The sequence below is a fragment of the Ostrea edulis genome, chromosome 8 (genome assembly GCF_947568905.1).
Source record: "Ostrea edulis chromosome 8, xbOstEdul1.1, whole genome shotgun sequence".
NCBI lineage: Eukaryota > Metazoa > Mollusca > Bivalvia > Ostreida > Ostreidae > Ostrea > Ostrea edulis.
In genome coordinates this window covers 44,698,013-44,722,442 of record NC_079171.1, presented here as the reverse complement: position 1 = coordinate 44,722,442, position 24,430 = coordinate 44,698,013, and the positions used below count along the sequence as shown (strand labels likewise).

At 36.1% G+C, this 24,430-nt stretch overlaps 1 protein-coding gene across 1 annotated transcript in view; it reads left to right on the top strand.

Annotated features, from left to right (window-relative positions):
- Positions 1 to 23,591, top strand: part of LOC125661337 (histone-lysine N-methyltransferase PRDM9-like) — a 38,414-nt gene extending 14,823 nt beyond the window's left edge. Inside the window, exons 6-10 of the mRNA XM_056146225.1 lie at positions 5,672 to 5,866; positions 11,130 to 11,394; positions 14,987 to 15,112; positions 20,526 to 20,656; positions 22,024 to 23,591. Of these exons, the coding sequence (XP_056002200.1) occupies positions 5,672 to 5,866; positions 11,130 to 11,394; positions 14,987 to 15,112; positions 20,526 to 20,656; positions 22,024 to 22,890 (1,584 nt within the window). The 3' untranslated portion in view covers positions 22,891 to 23,591. The remainder of the gene's footprint in view (positions 1 to 5,671; positions 5,867 to 11,129; positions 11,395 to 14,986; positions 15,113 to 20,525; positions 20,657 to 22,023) is intronic.
- Positions 23,592 to 24,430: the final 839 nt, after the last annotated feature.

Sequence of the window (24,430 nt, the reverse complement as noted above, 5' to 3'; positions counted from 1 at the left end):
GCATTGACTCGCACCTAGAATATTTTAATTTCTAACGTCCCCTATACAATGCAATTTATCATCGTATTTTCTCTCTCCATCTTTATACATGTATTATAGATTAAGCAATCAGAAATCAAACAATAATAATAATAATAATAAAAACCAAACAAACATAAGTTATTGGAATATTTTCTATTAATGATTTATTGTGGCTTTATATTTATAAAAACATGGAACAATTCTTTATTGGCGCAGCACATCAACATGTATAATGGTTATATTGCCCATGCGTAAAACTGTTACAGTAGTTTAAAAAATGCTTCTGTTTGAGATACCACATGGATTATAAATTACACAATCAGAAATCAAACAACAGTAAAAAAGCATAAATAAGTTATTGAGATATTTCTATTTATAATTTATCACGGCTTTATAGAGAGAGAGAGAGAGAGAGAGAGAGAGAGAGAGAGAGTTATTGAGATATTTCTATTTATAATTTATCACGGTTTTATATTTATAAAGATAAAAAGAGAGAGAGAGTTATTGAGCTATTTATAATTTATCACGGTTTTATGTTTATAAAGAGAGAGAGAGAGAAATGTGTAAAACTGTAGCAATAATATAGATGAAATAATATGGCATGGCAATAGTGTTGCATACGTATGACAATAATTACTCATTTAGTCAATGATTGAGAGTAAGTGAGAGAGAGAGAAAGGGGGAGGGGGTAGACTAGCTATGTGTCAGCTTCTGTTTGGGATACCATCGTTACACAAACACTACGTCCACAGAAACCCTGAAGAGAGAGAGAGGAGGGGGTGTAGACTTCGTGTCAGCTTCTGTTTGGGATACCATCGTTACACAAACACTACGTCCACAGAAACCCTAAAGAGAGAGAGAGAGGGGGGGAGGGGGGGGGGGGAAGACTTCGTGTCAGCTTCTGTTTGGGATACCACCATTACGCAAACACTACAGCTACAGAAACCCTACAGACGGCTCATATTGAGGGGTATCTTGACCATTCTTCATTTGGTTGTACATGTACACAGATCTACTTGGATTGATTCATTCTCTCGAAACATGGATATTTTACCTACTACACCCACGACACCGCGAACTCCCAGGACACCAGGAAGTGCCTGGAAACGCCGGGTAATATTATATTTCGGAAATTATTTATATACGATATATAACAATTTAATTAGAAGTTTTAAAAAGCAAAGGTTTAGAAATGGGCTAAACCTGTCATTTGCAATACATAAATATGACCAAGTTTGAAGGTTTGCGGGAAATAGAAATGCGGTATGCATGTAGGTAGAAATTTTAAATTTTTTCTTTTTTTGCACAAATCAAGACACTAAGCATAATTTGTAATAACCTGAGAAATTTCCTGGGTATATCTTAAAAATATACACAACAACCGATCTCTTGGCCAGGTAAATTCCAGGTAAATAATAGTATTGGGAAAAATCAACGCAGTGATTCATTTTGTCGTGCGTCCTACGTAAATTACGCATTGAATTTGCTCAGGACGCATGATTTCAATAACTGTGCATCCCAGCGGACGCATGAACATTCGAAATTATATGATCATGATCTAAGCTCCAGAACGCACTACACACCCGAGATATTCCGAATTAAGAATTATGATATTTCATTGGTCAACTCGCATTGCATTAACCAATGAAACCAAATGATATATAAGGCATTACGGCGGGTAAGCAAAACTGGGAACTAGAATTTCCTCGCATATAATCCGATTCCGCCGATTTTTTTTTAATGTTTTAAAACTTCCTAATCAGGGAAAGTTAACAACATTTTTGCAAAGTGATGTGAATGATAATATTGCCAGTAACTACCAACTGCCAGTTGTATAAGGTAGAAAAAAGAGAAAAAAAGCTGTGAAGAAACTTACTGTAATCTACTCTTTGTCAGGAAGCTTTATGTGAACTTCAACTTTCCCAGCCCAGTGGTTTTTGATAAGAATATTTTTCATATACATCTGTTTCTAAAACTTTGATCCCCTATTGCTGCCCCAACCTTACAATTAAATCAGAAGCTTTCATATCATTTTCAATTTTTTGGGCCCAGTGATTAATGAGAAGATATCAAAGATTTTTCTTGTATCCTTATGTAAAACTTTGTGGCCCCATCCTACCCTGAGAGCCATGATTTTAACATACTTGAATCTGCATTATATAAGGAATCTTTCATGTAAATTAAACTTTTCTGGACCAATGGTTCTTGTCAGAGAAGAATTTTTAAAAAGATTTAGAATATATTTTTGCATTTAAAGTAATTCCTCCCTCCTGTGATGTTATACGATTTTACAAAATCAATAATTTATTTAGATTTATGCATAATATTACCATAAATTTCGTTGTAGTCTTTCCAATGTTTATTGTATAAAATCTTGTGAAACATAAAATAATTCATAAGTCAAAATTATATATACCTGTATATATATAAAATTTATTTATATGTAATAATCATTAATATGTTTCAAAATATTGAATCCAAGGACAATAACTCTGTTTTGATTGAATCATTTATCAAGTTAATTATGCGATAGATTTTCCTTATCTTCAACAGAAATTTTGAATAGTTTTGTAAAGAAACAGTTTCACGAAATTATTATGAATACTATTATATCGTTTTAACCAGTTTTTGTGAAATTTCAATGATGCTGTTGAAGGAAAATCGCAATTCTCTGACATTGATATGATTTCGTATATGTATGTCTCGCAACTTAAAAGTGTGATGACCTATGATTTATTAGTTTCTACTCTATTAAGTGGAATTAAGTACACAAATCAAACTTTTATCTGAGGATAATGCGAGTATGGAGTTACCTTAAATCTTTGATCCCGTACAGTGTTCCCCACCCCTAGCTGCAATAATGAAGGCGTCTCCGATTTTTTTGGTGGGAGAGGGCTACAAAACATTTTCGATCAGTCTAAACATTTGCTGACTTTCTATACCTAAATAGAATGATATTCTGTTTCTTAGGGGTGGGACAATACCCTTTCTAACCGATCCGATACGTATCACGATACTTGACAAACGATACGATAAATATCGCGATACTTTGCAAATTAATAAAGAGTAGAAAAAAGGATTTCAAATTTATTCAGTTCAAAACAAAACAGAAAAAATATCACTCGGTTTAGCTAGCTACTTGAGTAGAATAAAATAAATATCAGAATGCTCCAAACATCTTGCATATAACTTGTCCGATCGATGTTTCTTGTAACGTTTTCCCTTTCGTAACCTGGCAAGACAAATCTCTCACATACCTCTGACTGGCTTCCAGTCAGATGGCTTCCAGTCAGATTTGTTAACGTAATGTAGTCCGCCATCTTTTATTGTTGTTCTACTTTCATTTTCTGTTCGGCGGACTAAAAAACCCGACTTGTGACGTTCGGATATTTTTGGAAAATGCTATAACGGATATCGTATTTTAATAGACTTGTGTATCGATCTATATATCGCCAAGATGAATATCACGATGCATCAGTGCACCGACGGATCTCCCACCTCAAATGTTTTTTAGTCTTTATATAGATTTACAACTTGCAACTTACGATTTGTGAGGCTCTATACATTCCAATTTCTCGATTCATATTTGAGCGCCATGTTTGATGTACTGAAGTTTCAACTCCCGATTGTAAAGTTATTTGCATATGCCATATAAGGTAGTATTTACATCAATGGACGAGTACGGAGGTGAAAGTTATTTTGTCAGTATTGAAAAAGTTTAAATTTAATATTTGATACCAAGTTAAAAACGAACAGCACAGACAGCAGAGTGTAAATTCTTTCTGCAACCATATGATTTTCCTTTCTTTGTTGGAATGGCTCGAGTAACTACATTTTCGCTCTGATTGTCAATGTTTAGATTTTTCAGTTGATTCACTTAAGAGATCTCGCAATGACAAGCATGCCAGAGCAGAATTGTGCGTGCTGTACATGATATTTAATGAATAACATCTTTATTAGACATGCCCGAGCACAAAATTGGTACTCCGTTTAGTGGAAACAACATTTGGGAATAATACACGGAAGATATCATCGGTTATTCATTAAATTGTTTTGCACCATTGCGGAGATCCTATGGAAAATGGAAAACGCAAATATTCCTATATCTAGTGATCAGTCATCCAAAAAAATTGTTTTGTTAAACGCCATTCTGATTCCACGCACAAGTACTCTGAAGTTGAAATAAATAATATGCTGGAGTTCCTCATTGACAATATCTTTGTGGTCTTTGGTGATCAGGTCTTCTAACAGTCTGTTGGAATCCGCATAGGCACGAATTGTGCTCCTTTGTTAGCTGACCTGTTTTTATATTCATATGAAGCAGAATTTATTCAAAAACTTCTGAAGAAGAAATATCTTTGTGTGGTCCTCAATTCAACATTTAGATATATCGACGATGTATTATCTATTAACAATAATAATTTTCATTCATATGTCGATTCAATATACCCCAGTGAACTCGAAATAAAAGACACCACAGAGTCGTCCACTTCTGCTTCACACTTAGATATTTTATTGAAATTAGACATTAACGGCAAACTAACAACAACTCAACTTTATGACAAACGGTAAGATTTCAACTTCTCCGTCATCAACTTCCTATATTTATGTAGCAATATTCCACTATCACCTGCATATATGGTGTTTACATCTCTCAACTGATTCGATGCACAAGAGCTTGTTCTGCATGTGATCAGTTTTTTTTTTAAATCGAAGCAGGCTACTGACAAACAAGTTGATGGTGCAGGGTTTGCAACAGTCTCGTTTAAAATCAGCAATTCGCAAATTCTATGGTCGTTATAACGATCTAGTTTACCAATAAAACCTAGTATCATTGGGTCAAATGCTGTCTGACGTGTTTCATGCTGATTGTTAGGCCTTTCTTGGCACATTGTTTTTAACTATGGATAACTCTGTTTACCTGATCAAGATATATGGCTCACAGCGGGTGCAACCGGTCGACAGAGGATGCTTACTCCTCCTAGGCACCTGATCCCGCCTCTGGTACATCCAGGGGTCCGTGTTTACCCAACTCTCTATTTTGTATTGCTTATAGGAGTTATAAGATTGATAACTGTTCGTTATCTCTACCTTTCATTGTAGCCCTATTCCGAAAAAGTCAGAATAAAATAAAAAGATAGGATAGGGCTACATTATTGCAGGTACCCCCCTCCAGAGAGCCAATTGATTTGAACAAACTTGAATCTACACCATACATTGAACCTGTCGCGTAAATTTAATCTTTTCTAGTCCAGTGATATTTAGAAGGTTTTTTTTATTGACCCCACCCTAGTTTTGCTTTTTCTTGATGGCCCTTCATTTGAAAAACTTGAATCCGGAGGCCCCTTTACCTAAGAATGATTGGTACTAAGTTTGTTTGAAATTGATCAACCCAGTGGTTCTGAAGAAAGAACATGAAAATGTGAAAACTTTATGGACAGTCAGACGACAGACAAAATACGGTCAGAAAAGCTCACTTGACCATGCAACTACATTTTGTGTCTTCATAGTTGCAAATGAAAAAACGTAATGGATTTCAATAGTATTCTAGCAGAATACACACCATAATTGTAAATACATGTATATAATAACAAAATTATGTTTACAAAGTTTAGATTTGATCAAACTTACATGTGAATTCATATTTTAGCAATCCCTAGGTATTGCTGACAGAGCAAAGAAAACTCTTCCACCTGGTGTATCAGTTCGAAAATCAAGAATACCGAATGCCGGGTTGGGAGTTTTCACTGACAAATATATCTCCAAGCGAACGAAATTCGGTCCTTATGAAGGAAAGATAACCGAAAACCAGGAGGAGGCCCACGAAACTGGATATGCTTGGCAGGTGGTTCACTTTTATACTTACATTAATTACCCATTGTTTCATTATATTAAATCTGAATGTACATGTATGTATTGCACTTTTAATAGAAGTATTAAAAGTCCTCATGAAGTACTATCAGTGTATACCCACCACTTTTTGGGAGTTGAACTATGTTCAATCTCCCTTGGTCATCACGCACTTTTCTGCGTAGTAATTTGTATTGATTTGTATAGTGGTCGTCAACGGGGGTTCTGTGTCAGCTGATTTACTCCTAGGTAAATCAACATAAACTTTTATAAACATCCGCCATTAAATAATCCATGTAACTTTTCTGAATTAATCTAATTTTGATAATTGACATGTTAGTAAATGCAATGATATTGTATTCAAATCAATTTGAATACAAGATTTCGATCAAATTGATACTGATATACATAGAAAAATAAAAGATAAGGTTGAAAATTGTCGTTTGTAGCGCAGCGTCACCTATAAACATTGATAGGGAAACGAACGACAACTGCACACAAGACCTATTGACACCGTGGCGCGAAATATCGAATATGGTGCGAAACCTCAGAAAATTTACAAGAAATAACTCTACAACATTGTGTATGTGTATATATTTGATTTTTTTTAATGTGATATAAAAAATGCTTGATGTTACATGTATATTGAATTAAAACACGTCATTCCCAGTCAACAACTTTCGATCGGGATCGGAATACGAAATAAAATTTCTTATATCCGGTTGCAAAGTGAAACTGCTTCATGCTTCAAGTTATTGAATTACGTAGTAATTGCACGTTACACATTAGAGAACTGTTCCTTTTAATAAAGAAAGTCACAAAATAGATACAAAATGAGTGTACCTTATTCATTACTGTTACCGAGCTTTCGCCGGCGAAAATCTCGAAATGGCGTGTTTCACTGCGCTTGATGACGGTAAGGTCCACATTTTCTACGTGAGTATTTTGATATTTGTTTATGAATTTTTTGCGCATACATGGTATGTCTCGGCTAGGAATAATGGAAACTTTCTCACCTATGTATGTAAAGACATATTAATCTCTATTTTTAAAAATGTAGAACACTTTTATCAAATGACAATGTTTGAAAACGCTTAGAGCCCCGATGTCAGAATTTCCTTTTCGAAGACATCAATATGTCAAATTCATTATCCTTTTCGAATAGTATGTACCATATTTTGTACCAGTTATCCATTTTGAATCCCCTATTACAATGGGATTTTGCTGCACTCTGTAATGTTTGAGTGGATGTCATGAGTGTGTGTCAAACAGAAATTTTAAGAGCATGGGATAAGGTGCTGCCATGTATTACTTCACTATCAAAGTTTAACCCAGTTGCCACAATGTTGAATTTATGCTGCAAAAAGGATTGGAAATTGCTCTGGTCAAAACACATTGTTTATTTGTCTACAGTTTATTTGTCTACAGATGAAAGAGACATGAGGATTCTCCCTCATAAACTGAAGAAAAAAAATAGTTATGGATCTTGTATATGTATATTTTATTAATCACTATAGATTTCCAGCATCACAAGTCTGATTCCACTATATGCTTCCCATACTGTCAGGTTCATTCACCCCCTGTTTGAGCCACAGTATAATATCCCAAATACCTTGGCAATGAATAACATTATTTGACTAGTGTTTCATTTTTAGCGGAGTTGCGATGAAGTCGAACTCGGCTTATGATCTGATGAAGTGCCTTTGGGCAGGCACGCATCAACATTTCATTTCCGCACCATAGCTCTTGAGCAAATTATAGGATCTCATTCAAACTTAGATGGATTGTCACCCTCAGTAAGATGAGGAAGCCTATCGATTTTGGGGTCACTAGGTCAAAGGCCAAGGTCACAGTGGCTATAAATAGACTGAAATTTGGAGAAAATTTTGTTTTCCGCACCATAGCTCTTGAACGAATCATACGATCTCAATCAAACTTAGATGGATTGTCACCCTCAGTAAGACCAGGAAGTATATCGATTCTGGGGTCACTACGTCAAAGGTCAAGGTCACTGGCTATAAATACACTGAAATTTGGAGAAAATTTTGTTTTCCACACCATAGCTCTTGAACGAATTATAGGATCTCAATCAAACTTAGATCGATTGTCACCCTCAGTAAGACAAGAAGCCTATCGATTCCGGGGTCACAAGGTCAAAGTCACAGTGGCTATAAATAGACTGAAATTGGAGAAAATTTTGTTTTCTGCACTATAATTTTTTAACAAATTATAGAATCTCAATTAAACTTATATGGATTATCGCCCTTGATGAGACAAAGAAGCCCAGGGTTCGAAATTACCTCATGTCCGTAAGTCCGAGACTAGTAAAAAACGTCGGACTAGTAAACTCTCTATAGCACTAGTCTGTACGGACTAGTGAAAATCCGGAAATCAATCTTGAATTGGTTAAGATTTTAGCAAGATTTGTCTGAGTCTCTTAGATGTTTGAACTTATGGTCGATTAACTGCATGATTAAGTGTTTGCGTGACTATGACATCCTGATCTTTCAAACACATGGAGTGCGTTCGAGACCGCCATTCTTCGACGAGCACAAATTCCTGCCGATTCCGAACTCCGAGTACGCATCACGAGAACGGATTCGAGGTGCAAGAACTGCAAGTAGTGTGATCTAAGAACAAGCACGTTTGTGCGCACATGTTCTGGTCATTCACGACTCAAACACAGGAGTTTGTAACACTATAGCTCATGGCTTGGTAAATCGAGTGAATTTTATTGACTTTATTGATAAAATTTCGAACTCCTGTGACTGTAAGAACTGAGCACAAAAACAATGGTAACGTCGATCTCGAACGCACTTATGGACATTTATAAAAGGATTAACTCGGAGGTTACTGTATGCTTCTGAAGATCTTGAATGCAAAATAAAGTATGGTGGTCTTTTTCTTCTGAAGGTGTCAGAAAATGAATTGCTTGCAACTGTGATGTGTTTGGTTTCATTAAATACTATTGAATAAAATGATTATTTAATGATATACTGGATGGACTAGTGAAATATGCTTTGCGGACTAGTGAACATCAATAGTGACTAGTCCGTACGGACTAGTGCTTGAAAAAGTGAATTTCGAACCCTGAAGCCTATTGATTTTGGTCAAGGGTTAAAGGTCAAGGTCAAAGGATTTAAGTCGGCTGAAATTTATGTACGCAAAATTTTGCTCCCTGCTTGATAATTCTTGCAAACTTTTCTGCCGGTTTCCTTTATGCCCATTCCTTGCGCAACTCGGTTTGTGCATCTCCGATGCCGGACGATTTTTAATTTTTTTGCATTTCATTTATTTTGAGTTATTATACAATTATTTACCATTCCATTGATCCTCTACAGGACTGTAGTATACTCAGGTGACAGTTTAGCATATTGGACTACCTTTTCAAGTAATGAATCCTTAGAATTAGCTACAACTAGGATTAAACTTGAATGTATATATACAGGGGAAAAAACTTCTTCATAACTGCAAGGCATTGATAACCATATTGATTTGAATGTTTGGGCCATAATATGTGGTCACATTTATCATGAGAATATAAAGGGGTGAAATTCTAGAAAACAACAACACAACTGCATTTACTCGAGGAGCGTTGTGGCCCATGGGCCTTCCATTATCCATGTTTGCTGTTGTAACGCTTTGAAAAACAACAACAGTTGATTTGTATCTAAAATCATAATAATATTCAGTCATTTATCCCCCTACCCTTCCAGTGCTATCTGTTCTAACTGAATTTCCACAATGTTCAACTCCCATGAGTACTTTCAGTACTTTGATTCAATGGAGTCCTTGCTATACCAAAAAAAAAAAAAAAAAAAAAATAGAATGCCATTACTATGGTTAGTTGTGGAGGAATAGTTATATTTAAAGCTGATTAAAGACATGCATTTGATTATTAACAGCCATATTGCTAAAGCACATTGTCTTGAATATCGAGTGCATTTAGCCTCTTGAAGACAATGCCTTATTTGCTCCAGTCCATCGAACTCGTCCTCGTGTGTGCAACATATATGCAGGAGAATTCCACATTTCCCATCCGATAAGTCTGAGTCAGTCATTTCATCAGATAAGTTGCACAGAAATAGGGGTGTGTGTGTGTTAAGAATTCCATAATTATCCGATACGTTCCACAGAAATAGGGGGGGGGGGGGGGGGGGTAAGTAGTCCATGATTATCATCCGATAAGTTCTACAAGGGTAAGGAGTCCATAATTAACAAGTTCCACAGAAATGGAGAGGGTTAGGTGGCTAGTTGATTTTTAGGTCACCTGAGTAAATTCGGGTGGCCTATTGCAATTGGTTTTCGTCCGTCGTGCATTAACAATTAAACATAACTTCAACTTGATAACTACCTGTCCAATTCTTTTCAAATTTGGTATGAAGCATCTTTGGGCCAGGGAAACATAAATTGTAAATTTCAGTACTACGACATCCCTGGGGCTTTATGGGCGGGGCAAAAACTGTCTAAAATTGACCAATTTTCAAAAATCTTCTTCTCAAGAACCACACATGTGTAAGAAAAACTAAATGGATGGTGATGGAGAACAGGAATACCTCTACCAAAATTGTAAATTTCATGATCCCCGGGGTAGGGGTTCTGACCCCAGGGTGGGGCCAAACTTGTTATATAGTGTTTATGTGTAAAACACTTAAATAACATCTTCTTTAGTGCTATTGATACTATATTGAATATATTAAAATGAGTGTAAATGGTAGGTATTTTATGTCCTTTGCTTATTCCATTATATCAATAGATGATAGATAAAATATTTCTCTGTGTCTTTGTATTATTTTGATATGTTTACTGCAACTGTACACGAATACATTCACGTAAAGAAAAGCCATTCCAAATTTATTTATCCAAAGCTTTTATAATTATTTACTACTGTACGATATTTTTATTGTAAGTTGGAGCACTGCATGGTATTCTAAAACATGATTTAATTTCTTTGTGATGCCCTATACCTTAGTATCGGAAATGTACGTGTTACCTGTCGAAGCTCCCCAACAGGTAAATCGGAAACACTGATGTGAAGTGAAGCATAGCAAAACTCATCCCATTATATACCATGCAAACCCTGATATATATAACAATAAAATATTCGTCTAATATGGCGGATAAGCAGAGAAATATGGCGGACACTGAGAATTCTACTTTCTTTATAAATTCATGTCAGCTTTAACAACTGAAGTTATGGTTCTTTGCTTGTTGTATCATACCGAAGTGTACACTTGATACTATGTGTTTTTCTCCAGATATATAAGCAAGGTCAACCCAGTCATTTCGTGAACGCCTATGAAGAAACCATGAGCAACTGGATGAGATACGTCAACTGTGCAAGATCAGAATCCGAACAAAATCTTGTCGCTTTTCAACATAAAGGAGAGATATACTACAGATCTTTTAAAGACATCCCTCCAGGGACAGAACTGCTGGTGTGGTATGGTCATGATTATGGAAAAGAACTAGGGATACACAGAGAGGAAATCCAAATTATTTCAAAATTTATAAATGGGGAAGGTTAGTGTTGCTTGTTTACACGTATTATGCCATGTAGAAATACAATTATCATTGTTGGAGAGTACTAGTAGTGCAGAAATCTTGGGATTGTATATAAAAAGAGTTTAGAGCACAAGGTTTTGACACAATCTGAGCAAACTGGTTTTTATAGTCTATATACTATATATACATTGTACCAGTTTGCTCAGATTATGTCAAAACCCTGTGATTTGCACGGAGGGTTTTTCATTTTCCTAACAAGTATCCATCAACACATTTCAACTTACTTGAGTGCAAATTTATGTATAACAAGACCATCGACGTAGCTAGGTACATACAAGTGGGCCTTTTACCCATGGACCTTTTATTAAAAGCTCACTGCAATACTTCAAATCAATCTTTGTTGGAGATTTTAGTATTTTCGAGAAGTTTTCACTCATATCGAGGCGTACAATATGTAGATAACTAGATTTGCAACGTCAAGTATAAAATTTTCCCATGCTAATAGTTTGGCTCATCCAGACGATTTTGGTATCCTTTACCTCAAATGTCTAGTTTAATCTGAAAGCGAGGCTTATCGAAATTCTGACAGACACTGATTGGCTAGTTCACAAGGGAACTACATGCATGTAAAAACTAATCTGAAGTGAAATCTAGAAAGTTTAAGCATACATTTTCCACTGAAAGGAAAACGGATTCAGCCTTTAGAACATACATGTATTTTGCTTGTAACTGGGAGGTCGTGACTCGTGAGTTCGAGACCCGCTCGTCATACCTAAGACGTTAATATAGGTAGTAATTGCTTCTCCTCCAAATGCTCAGCATTTAAAAATGAGATTCACAGATCATTCGGATATGACCTTACTACATCGTCATAATGGCCGATTTCAGGAATTTTTTTCTAGATCTTATAGCCCTTGGGATTAGTGAAAATTTTAACTACTACTCAGGTGACCAATAAGCCTGTGAGCCTCTTGTTTAACTAACTAAAATGAATTTATTCAAAGTCTTCAATTTCGAAATATTGTTGTATATATCCTATATTTCATACATGTTGATCTGATTCTCTATATCGAATTTCTCTGATGTAATATTCCTCCGCTTAAAAACGAAGGTCCCGTGTCGCGGCAAAGAACTCTCGCTGACCAGTACATTTACGACTATGCCTGCTAAGCATTATAGTTCTAAATTTGTGTTACTTCAACCACAGCTGGTGAATGAAAATATCTTGAAAGGACGTAAAACAAAAGAGACAAATGGTCTGTTAGGATTCTTCGCTGTATTGCTATCATGCAAAGCGAATGTGGTGCCTGGGATGATCCTAGTGTGTTTTGATATTTATATGGATACAAGGAGCACCGGAAATTTCATTAGGCATAATTAGCAATATTCGTTTCCTTGTAATAGTGGTCCCATATCATGATAATTATGTTGTGAAGCGCCATCTAACGAGGTTAAGATTTTTATACCCCCATAATTGGAAATTAGGAAGCATGACTGCTTTTCTGTTTGTCTGCAAAAAGTTTTGCCCTTGGCCATCACTTTTGAATTTACCGGTAGTGCAGGGGCTTTCATATTTCACATGTATATTCCTTGTGAGAAGACTTTTCTTTTAATTCCATTTTTTTCCTCATGTCCTCGGAGTTTGGCGTACTTTTGAAATCTTTCACTTTTGCTATCACTTTTGAAGGTTAACTTTGATGTTTCTGACTTTCACATGTGCATCTTTTTTCAATAAATTCCTTTTTCTTAATGACCTTGGCCTTGGAGTCCAAGATCGCTTAACTACCCAGAACATAAATTGTGCGACATCGGACATGTAGGGGGAGGCAGATTTAGATCTTTTTTGTTTCTTGATGTAACTATGGACACTATCAGTCCATGAAAATTGACACAAACCCTGTGTCAATGTAGCATTGTTCCATATTTACAACTCAAAATAGATTCAATTGTTATTTCTTTGTAAACAACCCGAATCTGTTATAAATGTTTAACAAAACATCCTTAACTCTACGACAAAGTTTGCAATTACAAAAATGAATGATGTAACATGTGGAGGACACACCTACTTGTCTCATCCATCGTTCTCTTGAAACTGATCCAATATTTTATTGAAAGCTAAGACCAAACAATGTCGTAAAAACAGGATGTTTATCACCTGGTCATTTGTTTCATATTTGACAAGTTTTTACAGACGTAACTTTTTGACACGAAAACGTAGTTTTTCTATTTAATTTCCTAATTCTCCTTCAATTTAGAAATCAAAAATACACTTCCCAAAAAATTGACAGTACTACAAATCTCAGTAGCGAACCTCTTTCACGGAGATTTAGAGACACATAACGCAAATTCCTTGACACCAAATTTTGGATCATATATGTATGAGTGTGCTAGGTACTGAGCGCCATTTGAATGTGCAGTAAGGGTTCCTTATCAGGGCAACGCTTGAAACAAGAATTAACTTCTCTCTCTCTTGTTCTGGTTTTATCCCCTACCATCAGAGCTGAAGGAGTCTGCTAGTTTACACTCCATCTGTCTATCTTTGTCACAAATTAGTTGTCTGGATTTTCTTTTCAGTATACTTTGATTTAGGAAGCTGAAATATGTTTACAGATCTTTTTAAATTTTGGTTCAGTGGACTGATTTTTACGAGATTTGTGGGACTTTATGCCGAATGTAGTTTTCTTGACTTTACGTTAAATTGCTGTAACTTAGAAATCTGAAATTTGAAATTACAGTGGTTTTTGAATGAGTAGATACACATGTAAATTTTACTTTCATTCACAATTGAATAACTCCTATCAATGGTTGTGAAACTTCGCCTCATGCTTGGCGGATTTCTGCATTTCTTTTTACAGCGTGAGATCTGTATAATTTAAGCCATGTCAATTTGTAATCGAGTTTATCTAATTCACCGCATCCGTACAAGAAATCGGAATTATAAAAATTCCTGGAATCAAAAGATAGTGTACGTCCGCTCGTCCAAAATATCTTAATATAGCGCTGGTAGAAAAAGTGGTAACTGTAAAATGAAAACGAAAATGTCGATCTTTATACGTTTTATTGTTCAGAATACTGGAGGTTAGACTGTTCCTAACACGGCAATAGAACTCAAGGATGAGAATGTTTGATGATAAAGACATTTTGGGTTCAGATAATTGCTTATCAAAATTAAAGAAAATACAAAAAGCGATACATAAAAATTGAAATTTCAAGACCGGGCCTGGTCGCGGAAATTTTTCTGTGTATTCATCTTTATTATGTATAACCTGTTATATATTTACACAGAATATAACGCAAACGAATTGATTTATAGGGGCCAATACTTACACAATGCTTGTTAGTTTCGGTTTTGCACTTAATGAAGTTACAAATGTAAGATTAGAATATTTGAAGGGAAAAAGTCTATGCTGTCGTGTTATTGAAGTCTTTTTTTAGCATGTTTGTAATACTCTATGAAGTTTAACTTGCAAATAATACATGTAACACCTATTTTCCGAGTCTGATAATTTGTAGTGAGTATGAGTAATAAAACGTGTGATCATTGTAGCGCCGTATGTAACTGTTATTTACGATTCTATAGAATTACTGCATTTTTTTTTTTCTCTTGCAGAAATGTTCTGTTGTAATTGGTGCCAGATGGGGTTTAGCACCAAAGAATACCTAGCAAAACACTGCAAATACAAACATGGACAAAGTCTGTTACTGTCTAAAGACATTCAACGTTATAATGGTGATGGTGGGTGTAGTTTTTATACGTTCGTCTTTTGACGTATTATTGTATGGCTTTCCTGTCTGTCCGTTAACTTTTGTGTCTGGGTTATCTCTTCACAATTTGAGATCTAGGACCATCAGACTTGCTTGGTCAGTTGATGTATCTTTATCGTGAGTCAATTTCTGATTTGCAAATGTCAACGACAACGTCATATATATACATGTACTGGCATATAATATATATGTAGTGGATATGTCTCGTACATGTGATTCTAGACGGGCGTTTCATATACCCTGGCGATGCAGTTTAACGCAGTTCATTTTCTGCAGTGATTGATACATGTAACTCAGTTATACATGCACATGTATTACTGGCATCTTCGATTACTTGCAACGAATTGAATGTCAAAACTCAAAAAAGGTTGAGAATAAATGAATTACGCAAATACAATCGCAAATTTTGCAATTGGTACTTTAAATCAATACAAGCTGTAACTGACGGTAACAGTTTCTACAGTCATCTGGCCCAGAAAATTGATGATTTCAGGAGGAGTCCCAAAATCTGGCATTCAAATAAGGAATATATGTATAAGCAAACCCAAACTACTTTTCATTTGATCCAAAATTGCTTTGTGTTGTATGACAGGAGCGTGAAGTTGGCATACAATTGCCAAATTCATTGAAAAAATCATAAATTCTTTGGGTTTTCCTTTCAGAAAACATACAGCCCTTGCGTCGAGATATTCAAGTGCAGTTTTTATCTTCTATTAATACATAATATATATTAATTTCATTTTGCTCAACGGATGGGCACACCTTTTCCTAAGCAAACATATGAATGAAATTTTTAAACAGTTACCAAGCTCTTTGTGATAGGGGGGGGGGGGGGGGGGGGGGGGGGGGGGTTGTCTCATTTATGATATCATAATATCATAATGCTATCAAATAAGCAATAACTTTAACGCTCGCGTCGGGGTATTCTGTTTTCTATTTTCACTTCTTTATTGCATATCAAGCTGAAACTTTTATGTTGACCACTCAAGATCATGTAATTTTGATGCACTGCGACCTCTCTTGCAGGAGTTTTATCTCTTTATTTGAAGTTTAATGTGACGTGGAGGGTGCATGATTTGTTCGTCTAGCCCCTCCCACATTACATTTGTACCTGTCATTCACGGATGGAATTCTTGAGTCTGTGAAACAAAGAAAGAAGCCAAATTATATGGAAGAAGTGATGGATTTTTATGTTGATCAGATTTTTATATCATAATTTCCGGAAATCTGGACTGGTAACATTTTTAATTCTGAGGAAATGAAGTTATACCCTATCCGGCTGGACTGTGACATAAAAAGTTAGTTTCATGCCCTGTATCGCAGCTTGATTATGGCTGATACTACCTTTAAGTAAAAGTTCAACATCTCATGACTTAAGGAAAACACCCTATTTAAGCTTGTGATAGACGTATTATGTACATTTACGGTTTCCAGTACTCGTTTTACATGAAGGTCACCTGCGTCACGGTGACCTATTGCTATCTGTTTTCGTTTGTCGTTGGTTGTTAGTCGTTTACTTTAGAACATTTTCAAGTTCCCTGAGATGGCTTCACCAATTTCAACCAATTTATATACGCCCGTCGAAGACGGGACGTATTATGGTATGGCGTCGTCCGTCTGTCTGTCCGTCTGTCCGGACCTTGTGGGCAGGATACAGACTGAACCATAAGCCCTAGGACTTTACAACTTGGTACATTTGATCACCATGATGAGAGGAAGATGCCTATTGTTTTTCAAGGTCAGAGGTCAAAGGTCAAGGTCGTAGTATCACTTTTTAGGAAAACCTTGTGGGCAGGATACAAACCGAACCGTAAGCTCCAGGATATTATAACTTGGTATATTTGATCACCATGATGAGAGGAAGATGCCTATTGTTTTTCAAGGGCAGAGGTCAAAGGTCAAGGTCGTAGTATCACTTTTTAGGAAAACCTTGTGGGCAGGATACAAACCGAACCGTAAGCTCCAGGATATTATAACTTGGTATATTTGATCACCATGATGAGAGAAAGATGCCTATTGTTTTTCAAGGTCAAAGGTCAAGGTCGTAGTATCACTTTTTAGGAAAACCTTGTGGGCAGGATACAAACCGAACTGTAAGCTCCAGGATATTATAACTTGGTATATTTGATCATCATGATGAGAGGAAGGTGCCTATTGTTTGTGAAGGTCAAAGGTCAAGGTCGTAGTATCACTTATTAGGAAAACCTTGTGGGCAGGATACAAACCGAACCGTAAGCTCCTGGATATTTTAACTTGGTATATTTGATCACCATGATGAGAGGAAGATGCCTATTGTCTTTCAAAGTCAAAGGTCAAGGTCGTAGTATCACTTTTTAGGAAAACCTTGTGGACAGGATACAAACCGAACCAAAAGCTCCAGGATATTATAACTTGGTATATTTGATCATCATGATGAGAGGAAGGTGCCTATTGTGTTTCAAGGTCAAAGGTCAAGGTCGTAGTATCACTTATTAGGAAAACCTTGTGGGCAGGATACAAACCGAACCGTAAGCTCCAGGATATTATAACTTGGTATATTTGATCACCATGATGAGAGGAAGATGCCAATTGTTTCGTAGTATCACTTTTTAGGAAAACCTTGTGGACAGGATACAAACCGAACCGTAAGCTCCAGGATATTATAACTTAGTATATTTAATCATCATGATGAGAGGAAGGTGCCTATTGTTTTTCAAGGTCAGAGGTCAAAGGTCAAAGGATACAAACCAAACCGTTAACATATTTATGAAGTAGCACATTCTAAGGCTATCCCTCTTTATATCTTGATATCCATTTCTACAAGCATAATGAATTAGCTCACAGAGGACAGTGCTAACTTCGCTAAAATATGAATCCCACTAAAATATGTTTTCCTTGAGCAAAATCTACGGGCGTATTATGCCACGTTGACGTTGCTCTTGTTGGTATACATACATGTAGCATGTATGGGGTGGGGTGAGGTGAATTTGACAGGTCTTTGACTCCTCATCAAAAAAGTTATCAATTACATTAAGACATCAGTAGTCAAACTGTTGGCATAGAATTATACATGTAATAAGCAATGAGCCAGCCTTTACAAACACTGAAATTCATGACCCTTGGTTTCAGAGTTCATCCCACAGGGTGAGGCAAACATGGTCATATATTAAAATTGCATTATACATGTGTATCTCCAAAATGGACATCGGCCAGTTAAACTGTCGCCATGATTATAATAAACCTTGTACCAAAACTGGAATTCATGACCAACCACTGGGTTCAGGGTGCATGACACAGGGTGGGTCCAAGTTGACCATATACATGTATTGAAATATATACCATATATATGTAGGACTCCAAAGTGCGATGGGATTCTAAAGTGCGATGGTCACGCCAAAGTGCGATGGTCTACGCCAAACCATGATGATGTGACACGCCAAAGTGCGATGGTCCACACTCATGCGCCAAAGTACGATGGTCTGACACGCCAAAGTACGATGGTGTGACACGCCGAAATCCATTGGTTTGTAAACGACACAGTGTTGTGGTACATACTGTACCAACCGTGTGTTGTTGCACTAAAATATCAGTGCAAAATGCATGTACAAAAAATAAGAATAAGAACTTATTTCATTACCATCTCGTTGTCGTGTTATTAAAATTTTTCAATGCGAAATCTTATAGAATGTTTTGTATCATAATATACCCCCAGGAATCTTTAATGCGTGTACGTTAAAGTAATAAATTATCAGGAATTAAAGAATGTTCGGGCGAAGTAAATAGTTCGACAACAAATGTACTTTGTCGTTCTCACTATTGATGTTGTCCATGTTGCATTTCTTTGGATTTATTTTGAAAGAGTTAAGAATGACGTCACAATGACGTGGCGTCACAAACGTAACTGAACCCCGCACCATCGGACTTTGGCGTGACCATCGCACTTTGGCGTCCGTAACGTTAACAAACCATCGCACTTTGGCGTGACCATCGCACTTTGGAGCGACCATCGCACATTAGAGTCATATATATATATATATATATATATATATATATATATATGTAGATATATCTTTAAAAATTTACTTTACTTCTGGACACGAAAGAAGCAAAATGTTTGCCTGATTATAATGAACACTGAGCCCGCTACAAAACTGTGAAATTATAGATAATATTCCAAAGCCAGATTTGCAAACAACAATCAACATTAGCTATATACATGTACTAGCTATTTAACGACTTGCACGGATGTTAGCGCTAGGGGGCTATTATGTTGGAGGGAAACCGGAGTACCCGGAGGAAAACCAATTGTCTGAACGGACGACCACTATACAATCCAAAATAAAACTACTGCCGAGACAGCACTACCCAGACACCCCTGGTTTATAGCACCCCCCCCCCCCCCCCACCCCCAAGATGGAGCCAAAATGCACATATTTTGGACATCAAGAAGGGAGGGACATTGTTTGAATTTAAAATGCAATGAGCCCTCTACCAAAACTGTGGAGTTCGTTATCTTTGGGTTCAAGCCGGATGGTGGGGCTAAGTTGGTCATATATTGAGAATTATACATTATATCTTACAATGTAGAAAATCTTTATTACTCTTTGACTTCAAGAAGGAAAAATGTTTTGCATGATTTAAGTGGACATTGAACCCTTAAAAAAATTGTGAAGTGTATTACACCCAGGGTTCGGGTACTTGGGAGGGCCTTGGTTTGTCAACATTAAATGAGTTATACTTTTAATATTTACCATAAAAAATAAAAAATATTTTGTTCAAAATATTTTTTATTTTTTATGTTAAATATTAAAAGTATAACTCATTTAATGTTGACAACCAACATTTTGACCTTCTGAATGCAAGAATAAAAGCTATATTTTAGCCTTCAATATGTGTTACGTAAACAAAGACTCGAGTCTTTTTATGTATACAAACAAACAAGTGAATTATTAATTTTGTGATATAAGCATCTTAATTTTGCATAGTCGCACATTTTAACTTTTAGATGACACATTTTATCCAAAGAATGCTTGAAATGTGAAAGTTATAATAAACTTAGATCGATATCCATTTCTTTTGAAAATTTCGTAAACAATAACATACCGCAATCTTTGTTTACAAAACAAAAAATGAACTCTCTAAAATGAGCTTCTGTGATAATGTATAACCTTGAATTTTATGTGAAATCTTTTAAACATATTAGACAGTAGATTTTGATCATTAAAAGTGAAAACTAAAATTTGGGGGGAAATCGTGAATCAGTCCCTTTAAAAAAACCAGTTAACACAATGATATTTAAAAATTGTGCATACTCAGGTGACCGCTAAGGCCTATGAGCCATTTGTTTTATCATTTTTTTTTTTCAACCACTCCTCGGTCAATTATAATAAAATTGTGTTTTATAGATATTTTTCCATGCCAGCATTGCAATATCTGCTTTAGTACTTCTGCCTTTCTTGAAATCCATATACCCCACTGTCGCAAGAAGGGGAAAGAAAACATCCACGTAGTTAGTAATACTGCATTTGAATCGAAGGTGAGCATTTTTATTTAGTTTTGATGTGATTTCACTGTTGGAAACAACGCCAGTAAATGATATATCGTATAAATTCCTATACCATTTACAATGTAAGCTGCAGAACTGCACCTTTAGAGAACTGTCGAGGAAAACTGGATAGACCAGAGAGCAACGAATCTACTTGTTTCTATAATAATAATTATAACTTTCGATTTACAACAAAATGTCAAATATGATATCAAAATCCCCAACATATTTTCCTATTATTGATTCCCTATTAAAATTGAAAACTTGAAAATCCACAGCTTCAATAAAGTACTAATAACCTTTTCCGAATCATTCGAATCCCTCTGTATAAAATCGCGGTAAAGAAGGTACAACTGTACATGTAGAAGATTTTCTAAAATACTGGAAATGAAAGGAACCCAGTCTATGTTAAGTATTTCCTAACAAACAATTTATCTTGTAGAGAATTATTTATCTTGTAGAGAATTATTGAAATATAGGTTTGAATTTTGTATTAAGTGTCACGTAAAATAAAAACGGGGTAGTCGTGGGATTGTTTTGTTGGCCATTTCTTTTCTTGATTCACTCTTTCCCAAAATACACTTGCACACTTTTTTCTACTTGCCACGTTTTCCACAAACTCCTGTTAGGCCCGCTTTATTTGATATTGAAATCTATATGCGATACTAGATTTAACGCCAGTATTAATAAAAACGTGCAGTTATTTATAGTCTTCGCGGATCATAAAAAAGCGTAAACTGATCAAAAACCAGGTTATATGTATATTATATAATATGCTTCAGAATTAAAGTCATTCCTTATAATTGAATGCAAAAGACAAAGGTGCTAACTTTCGATTTTCAAAATGTATATAAATTCTGAAAAATACGAGTCAAATGAGCCGCGCAATAATTCACTTACCAACCACGACGAAATGTCTACCTGGGAAGGAAGTAATCTTAGTTCTACGAGGCCTATTTACCTAAAATATTGTAAACGTAGAAGGTGAAGATGGGGGGGGGGGGGGGGGGGGGGGGGGGCTCGGGCTCATACCAAACCAGGTTATACAAAAATAACTTGCGTTTCTCAATTCGAATTTGACCATTCAGAGACTAGAATACAATATTGAATTCTTATAACAATGGAATCTGTGGAGTTGGGCGATTTCCCCCCAAATTAGAAGCATATGATATGAGATCCGGAAACTATAAAGATATCATAGAAAACGAATAGATAACCGCAGTTATAATCGATTAAAATGTCAACAGAGCTTGTGTTGATCTATTATATCAATTGATCAAAATAAATCTCTCTCTCTCTCTCTCTCTCTCTACTAAAGCACCTTGTAGTACTAATATCATTTGTTTTTATTTGAACAGGGAGAAAATGATACAGAAGGCTTTGGATTTTATACGCCTACCAAAAGAAGGAAACCCTTAACCAAACGCACCAATAACGATGTAGGAGGATGGCGTTCTGCCAAAGGAAGCGAGGACAAAGACAAACACATCATGACACATACTGGTGATAAATCTTACAAATGTGATGTCTGTGGGAAGGCGTTCAGTGACACAGGAAACTTACAGAGACACATGAGGACACATACTGGTGATAAACCTTACAAATGTGATGTCTGTGGGAAGGCGTTCAATCTGACACAACACTTACAGAAACACATGAGGACACATACTGGTGATAAATCTTACAAATGTGATGTCTGTGGGAAGGCGTTCAGTGACACAGGAAACTTACAGAAACACATGAGGACACATACTGGTGATAAATCTTACAAATGTGATGTCTGTGGGAAGGCGTTCAGTGTAACAGGAAACTTACAGAAACACATGAGGACACATACTGGTGATAAACCTTACAAATGTGATGTCTGTGGGAAGGCGTTCAGTGTAACAGGAAACTTACAGAGACACATGAGGACACATACTGGTGATAAACCTTACAAATGTGATGTCTGTGGGAAGGCGTTCAATCAGACACAACACTTACAGAAACACATGAGGACACATACTGGTGATAAACCTTACAAATGTGATGTCTGTGGGAAGGCGTTCAATCAGACACAAAACTTACAGAGACACATGAGGACACATACTGGTGAGAAACCTTACAAATGTGATGTCTGTGGGAAGGCGTTTAGTATAACAGGAAACTTACAGAGACACATGAGGACACATACTGGTGATAAACCTTACAAATGTGATGTCTACTTAGGGAATGTGTCTAATTAAATGTGAATGAATTGAATAACAGAAAGCTTTATGGGTGATAACCATGTAGATGTGCTGTTAATAGCAGGGACTGATTCAATATCTCATGAAATGAAACACGTACTACAGATAGTCCGTGTATTCCTAAAGAGGTACATTTCATTTCAGTAGAAACATACAAGTGGTGTGGAGAGACATTATATTGGATACAATATCATCGATGTCATAGATAAATTTCTGATTTTGAACTTCAGGGTATTTAAACTAGCATAAAATGACTATATATTACATAGTAATTATTGGGGATGTTAATTTTGGGCTGGGTTTATATACATGTATGTATTTATTATCATTATTTAATGCAGCTGCACATTTTCTGACAACTCGCATTGCTTACGATTTCAAATTTTGATGTTTATTTGTTTACTAGCATTGTTTTAAACTTTTGATAGCATGCTTGCCCAATGATTGAAGACACATTAGCCATGTTAGACAATGCTAACATGTTTTAAATGCGGTGTTTATAATTTATTTTCATATATTCTTAAATGTAAATTTTTAAATTTGATTTATACAGCTTGAATCGGAAAACGTTTTAAGAATATTGAATATACATGTATGTGTTTATACCGGAGATGTACCAGGTTTATATTTTGTAGATTAACATATATACATGTATGTGCGTTAATACATCAGCAAATTAATTTTTTATATATTTGAAAGTGTTGTGTCTATTTTATGCAATAAATGAAGCATTGATTTTCAAAGTGATGGGGGGGGGGGGGGGGGGGGGGGGGTAGTGGACATCCGAAGTATACACACACTTTATATTTAAAAGTCTTTACAAGCGGGCACAGATTCAGTTCATCGGATCAAGCTTGCGTTTCTACGGCATTCACAGTTTAGTACTTTATAAAAAGGAGAAGGTCATGAATTGAAATAACGGGAAAAGGTGGGGAGGGGACCCAACCCTTCATTGCTACATGATGCCAGTGAAAGTCATAAGTACATGTATGCTCTTGGACATCGAATAAGTTTCCACCTGAGCTGAAAATTACAAGTAAACTTTTCTGATCAAAGTTGGGATTGTATGGTAGCTGTAAACGTTTTTGGCAAACGTCATGCACGGAGTAAATTTCAACAGAAGTTAGAAGAAATGCCAAAAGTTTGCAGTTTACGAAGCTGTATTCAGACCAAGATCGCCTATTCTCTTTAGAGAAGTCGAGAGGCATAGCCTTCATCGACTTCTCTTCGCAAGCATTCATATTTTGATTCTGGAAAACGTGTAAATGCCGGAGTCGGTGACGGTTTCAGCTTCGACCGACGTTTCGACTCAGATGTGCCTGGATTTACGCAATAGACAACTTGTTTTCAAACATTTAGCAGTAATGCACAAAACTGTCACAAGGAAATCAACACTTACTTGCTTTTAATCCATTTTCAACATGTCCACTGTCCCGGGTTTACGTTAACTGGTCTTGGGAGCTGTCACAATAGGGGACCAGTTAAGAGAAAGCAGGCTGACGTAAACAGAGTTGTGATTTATGATGATGATGGTGAT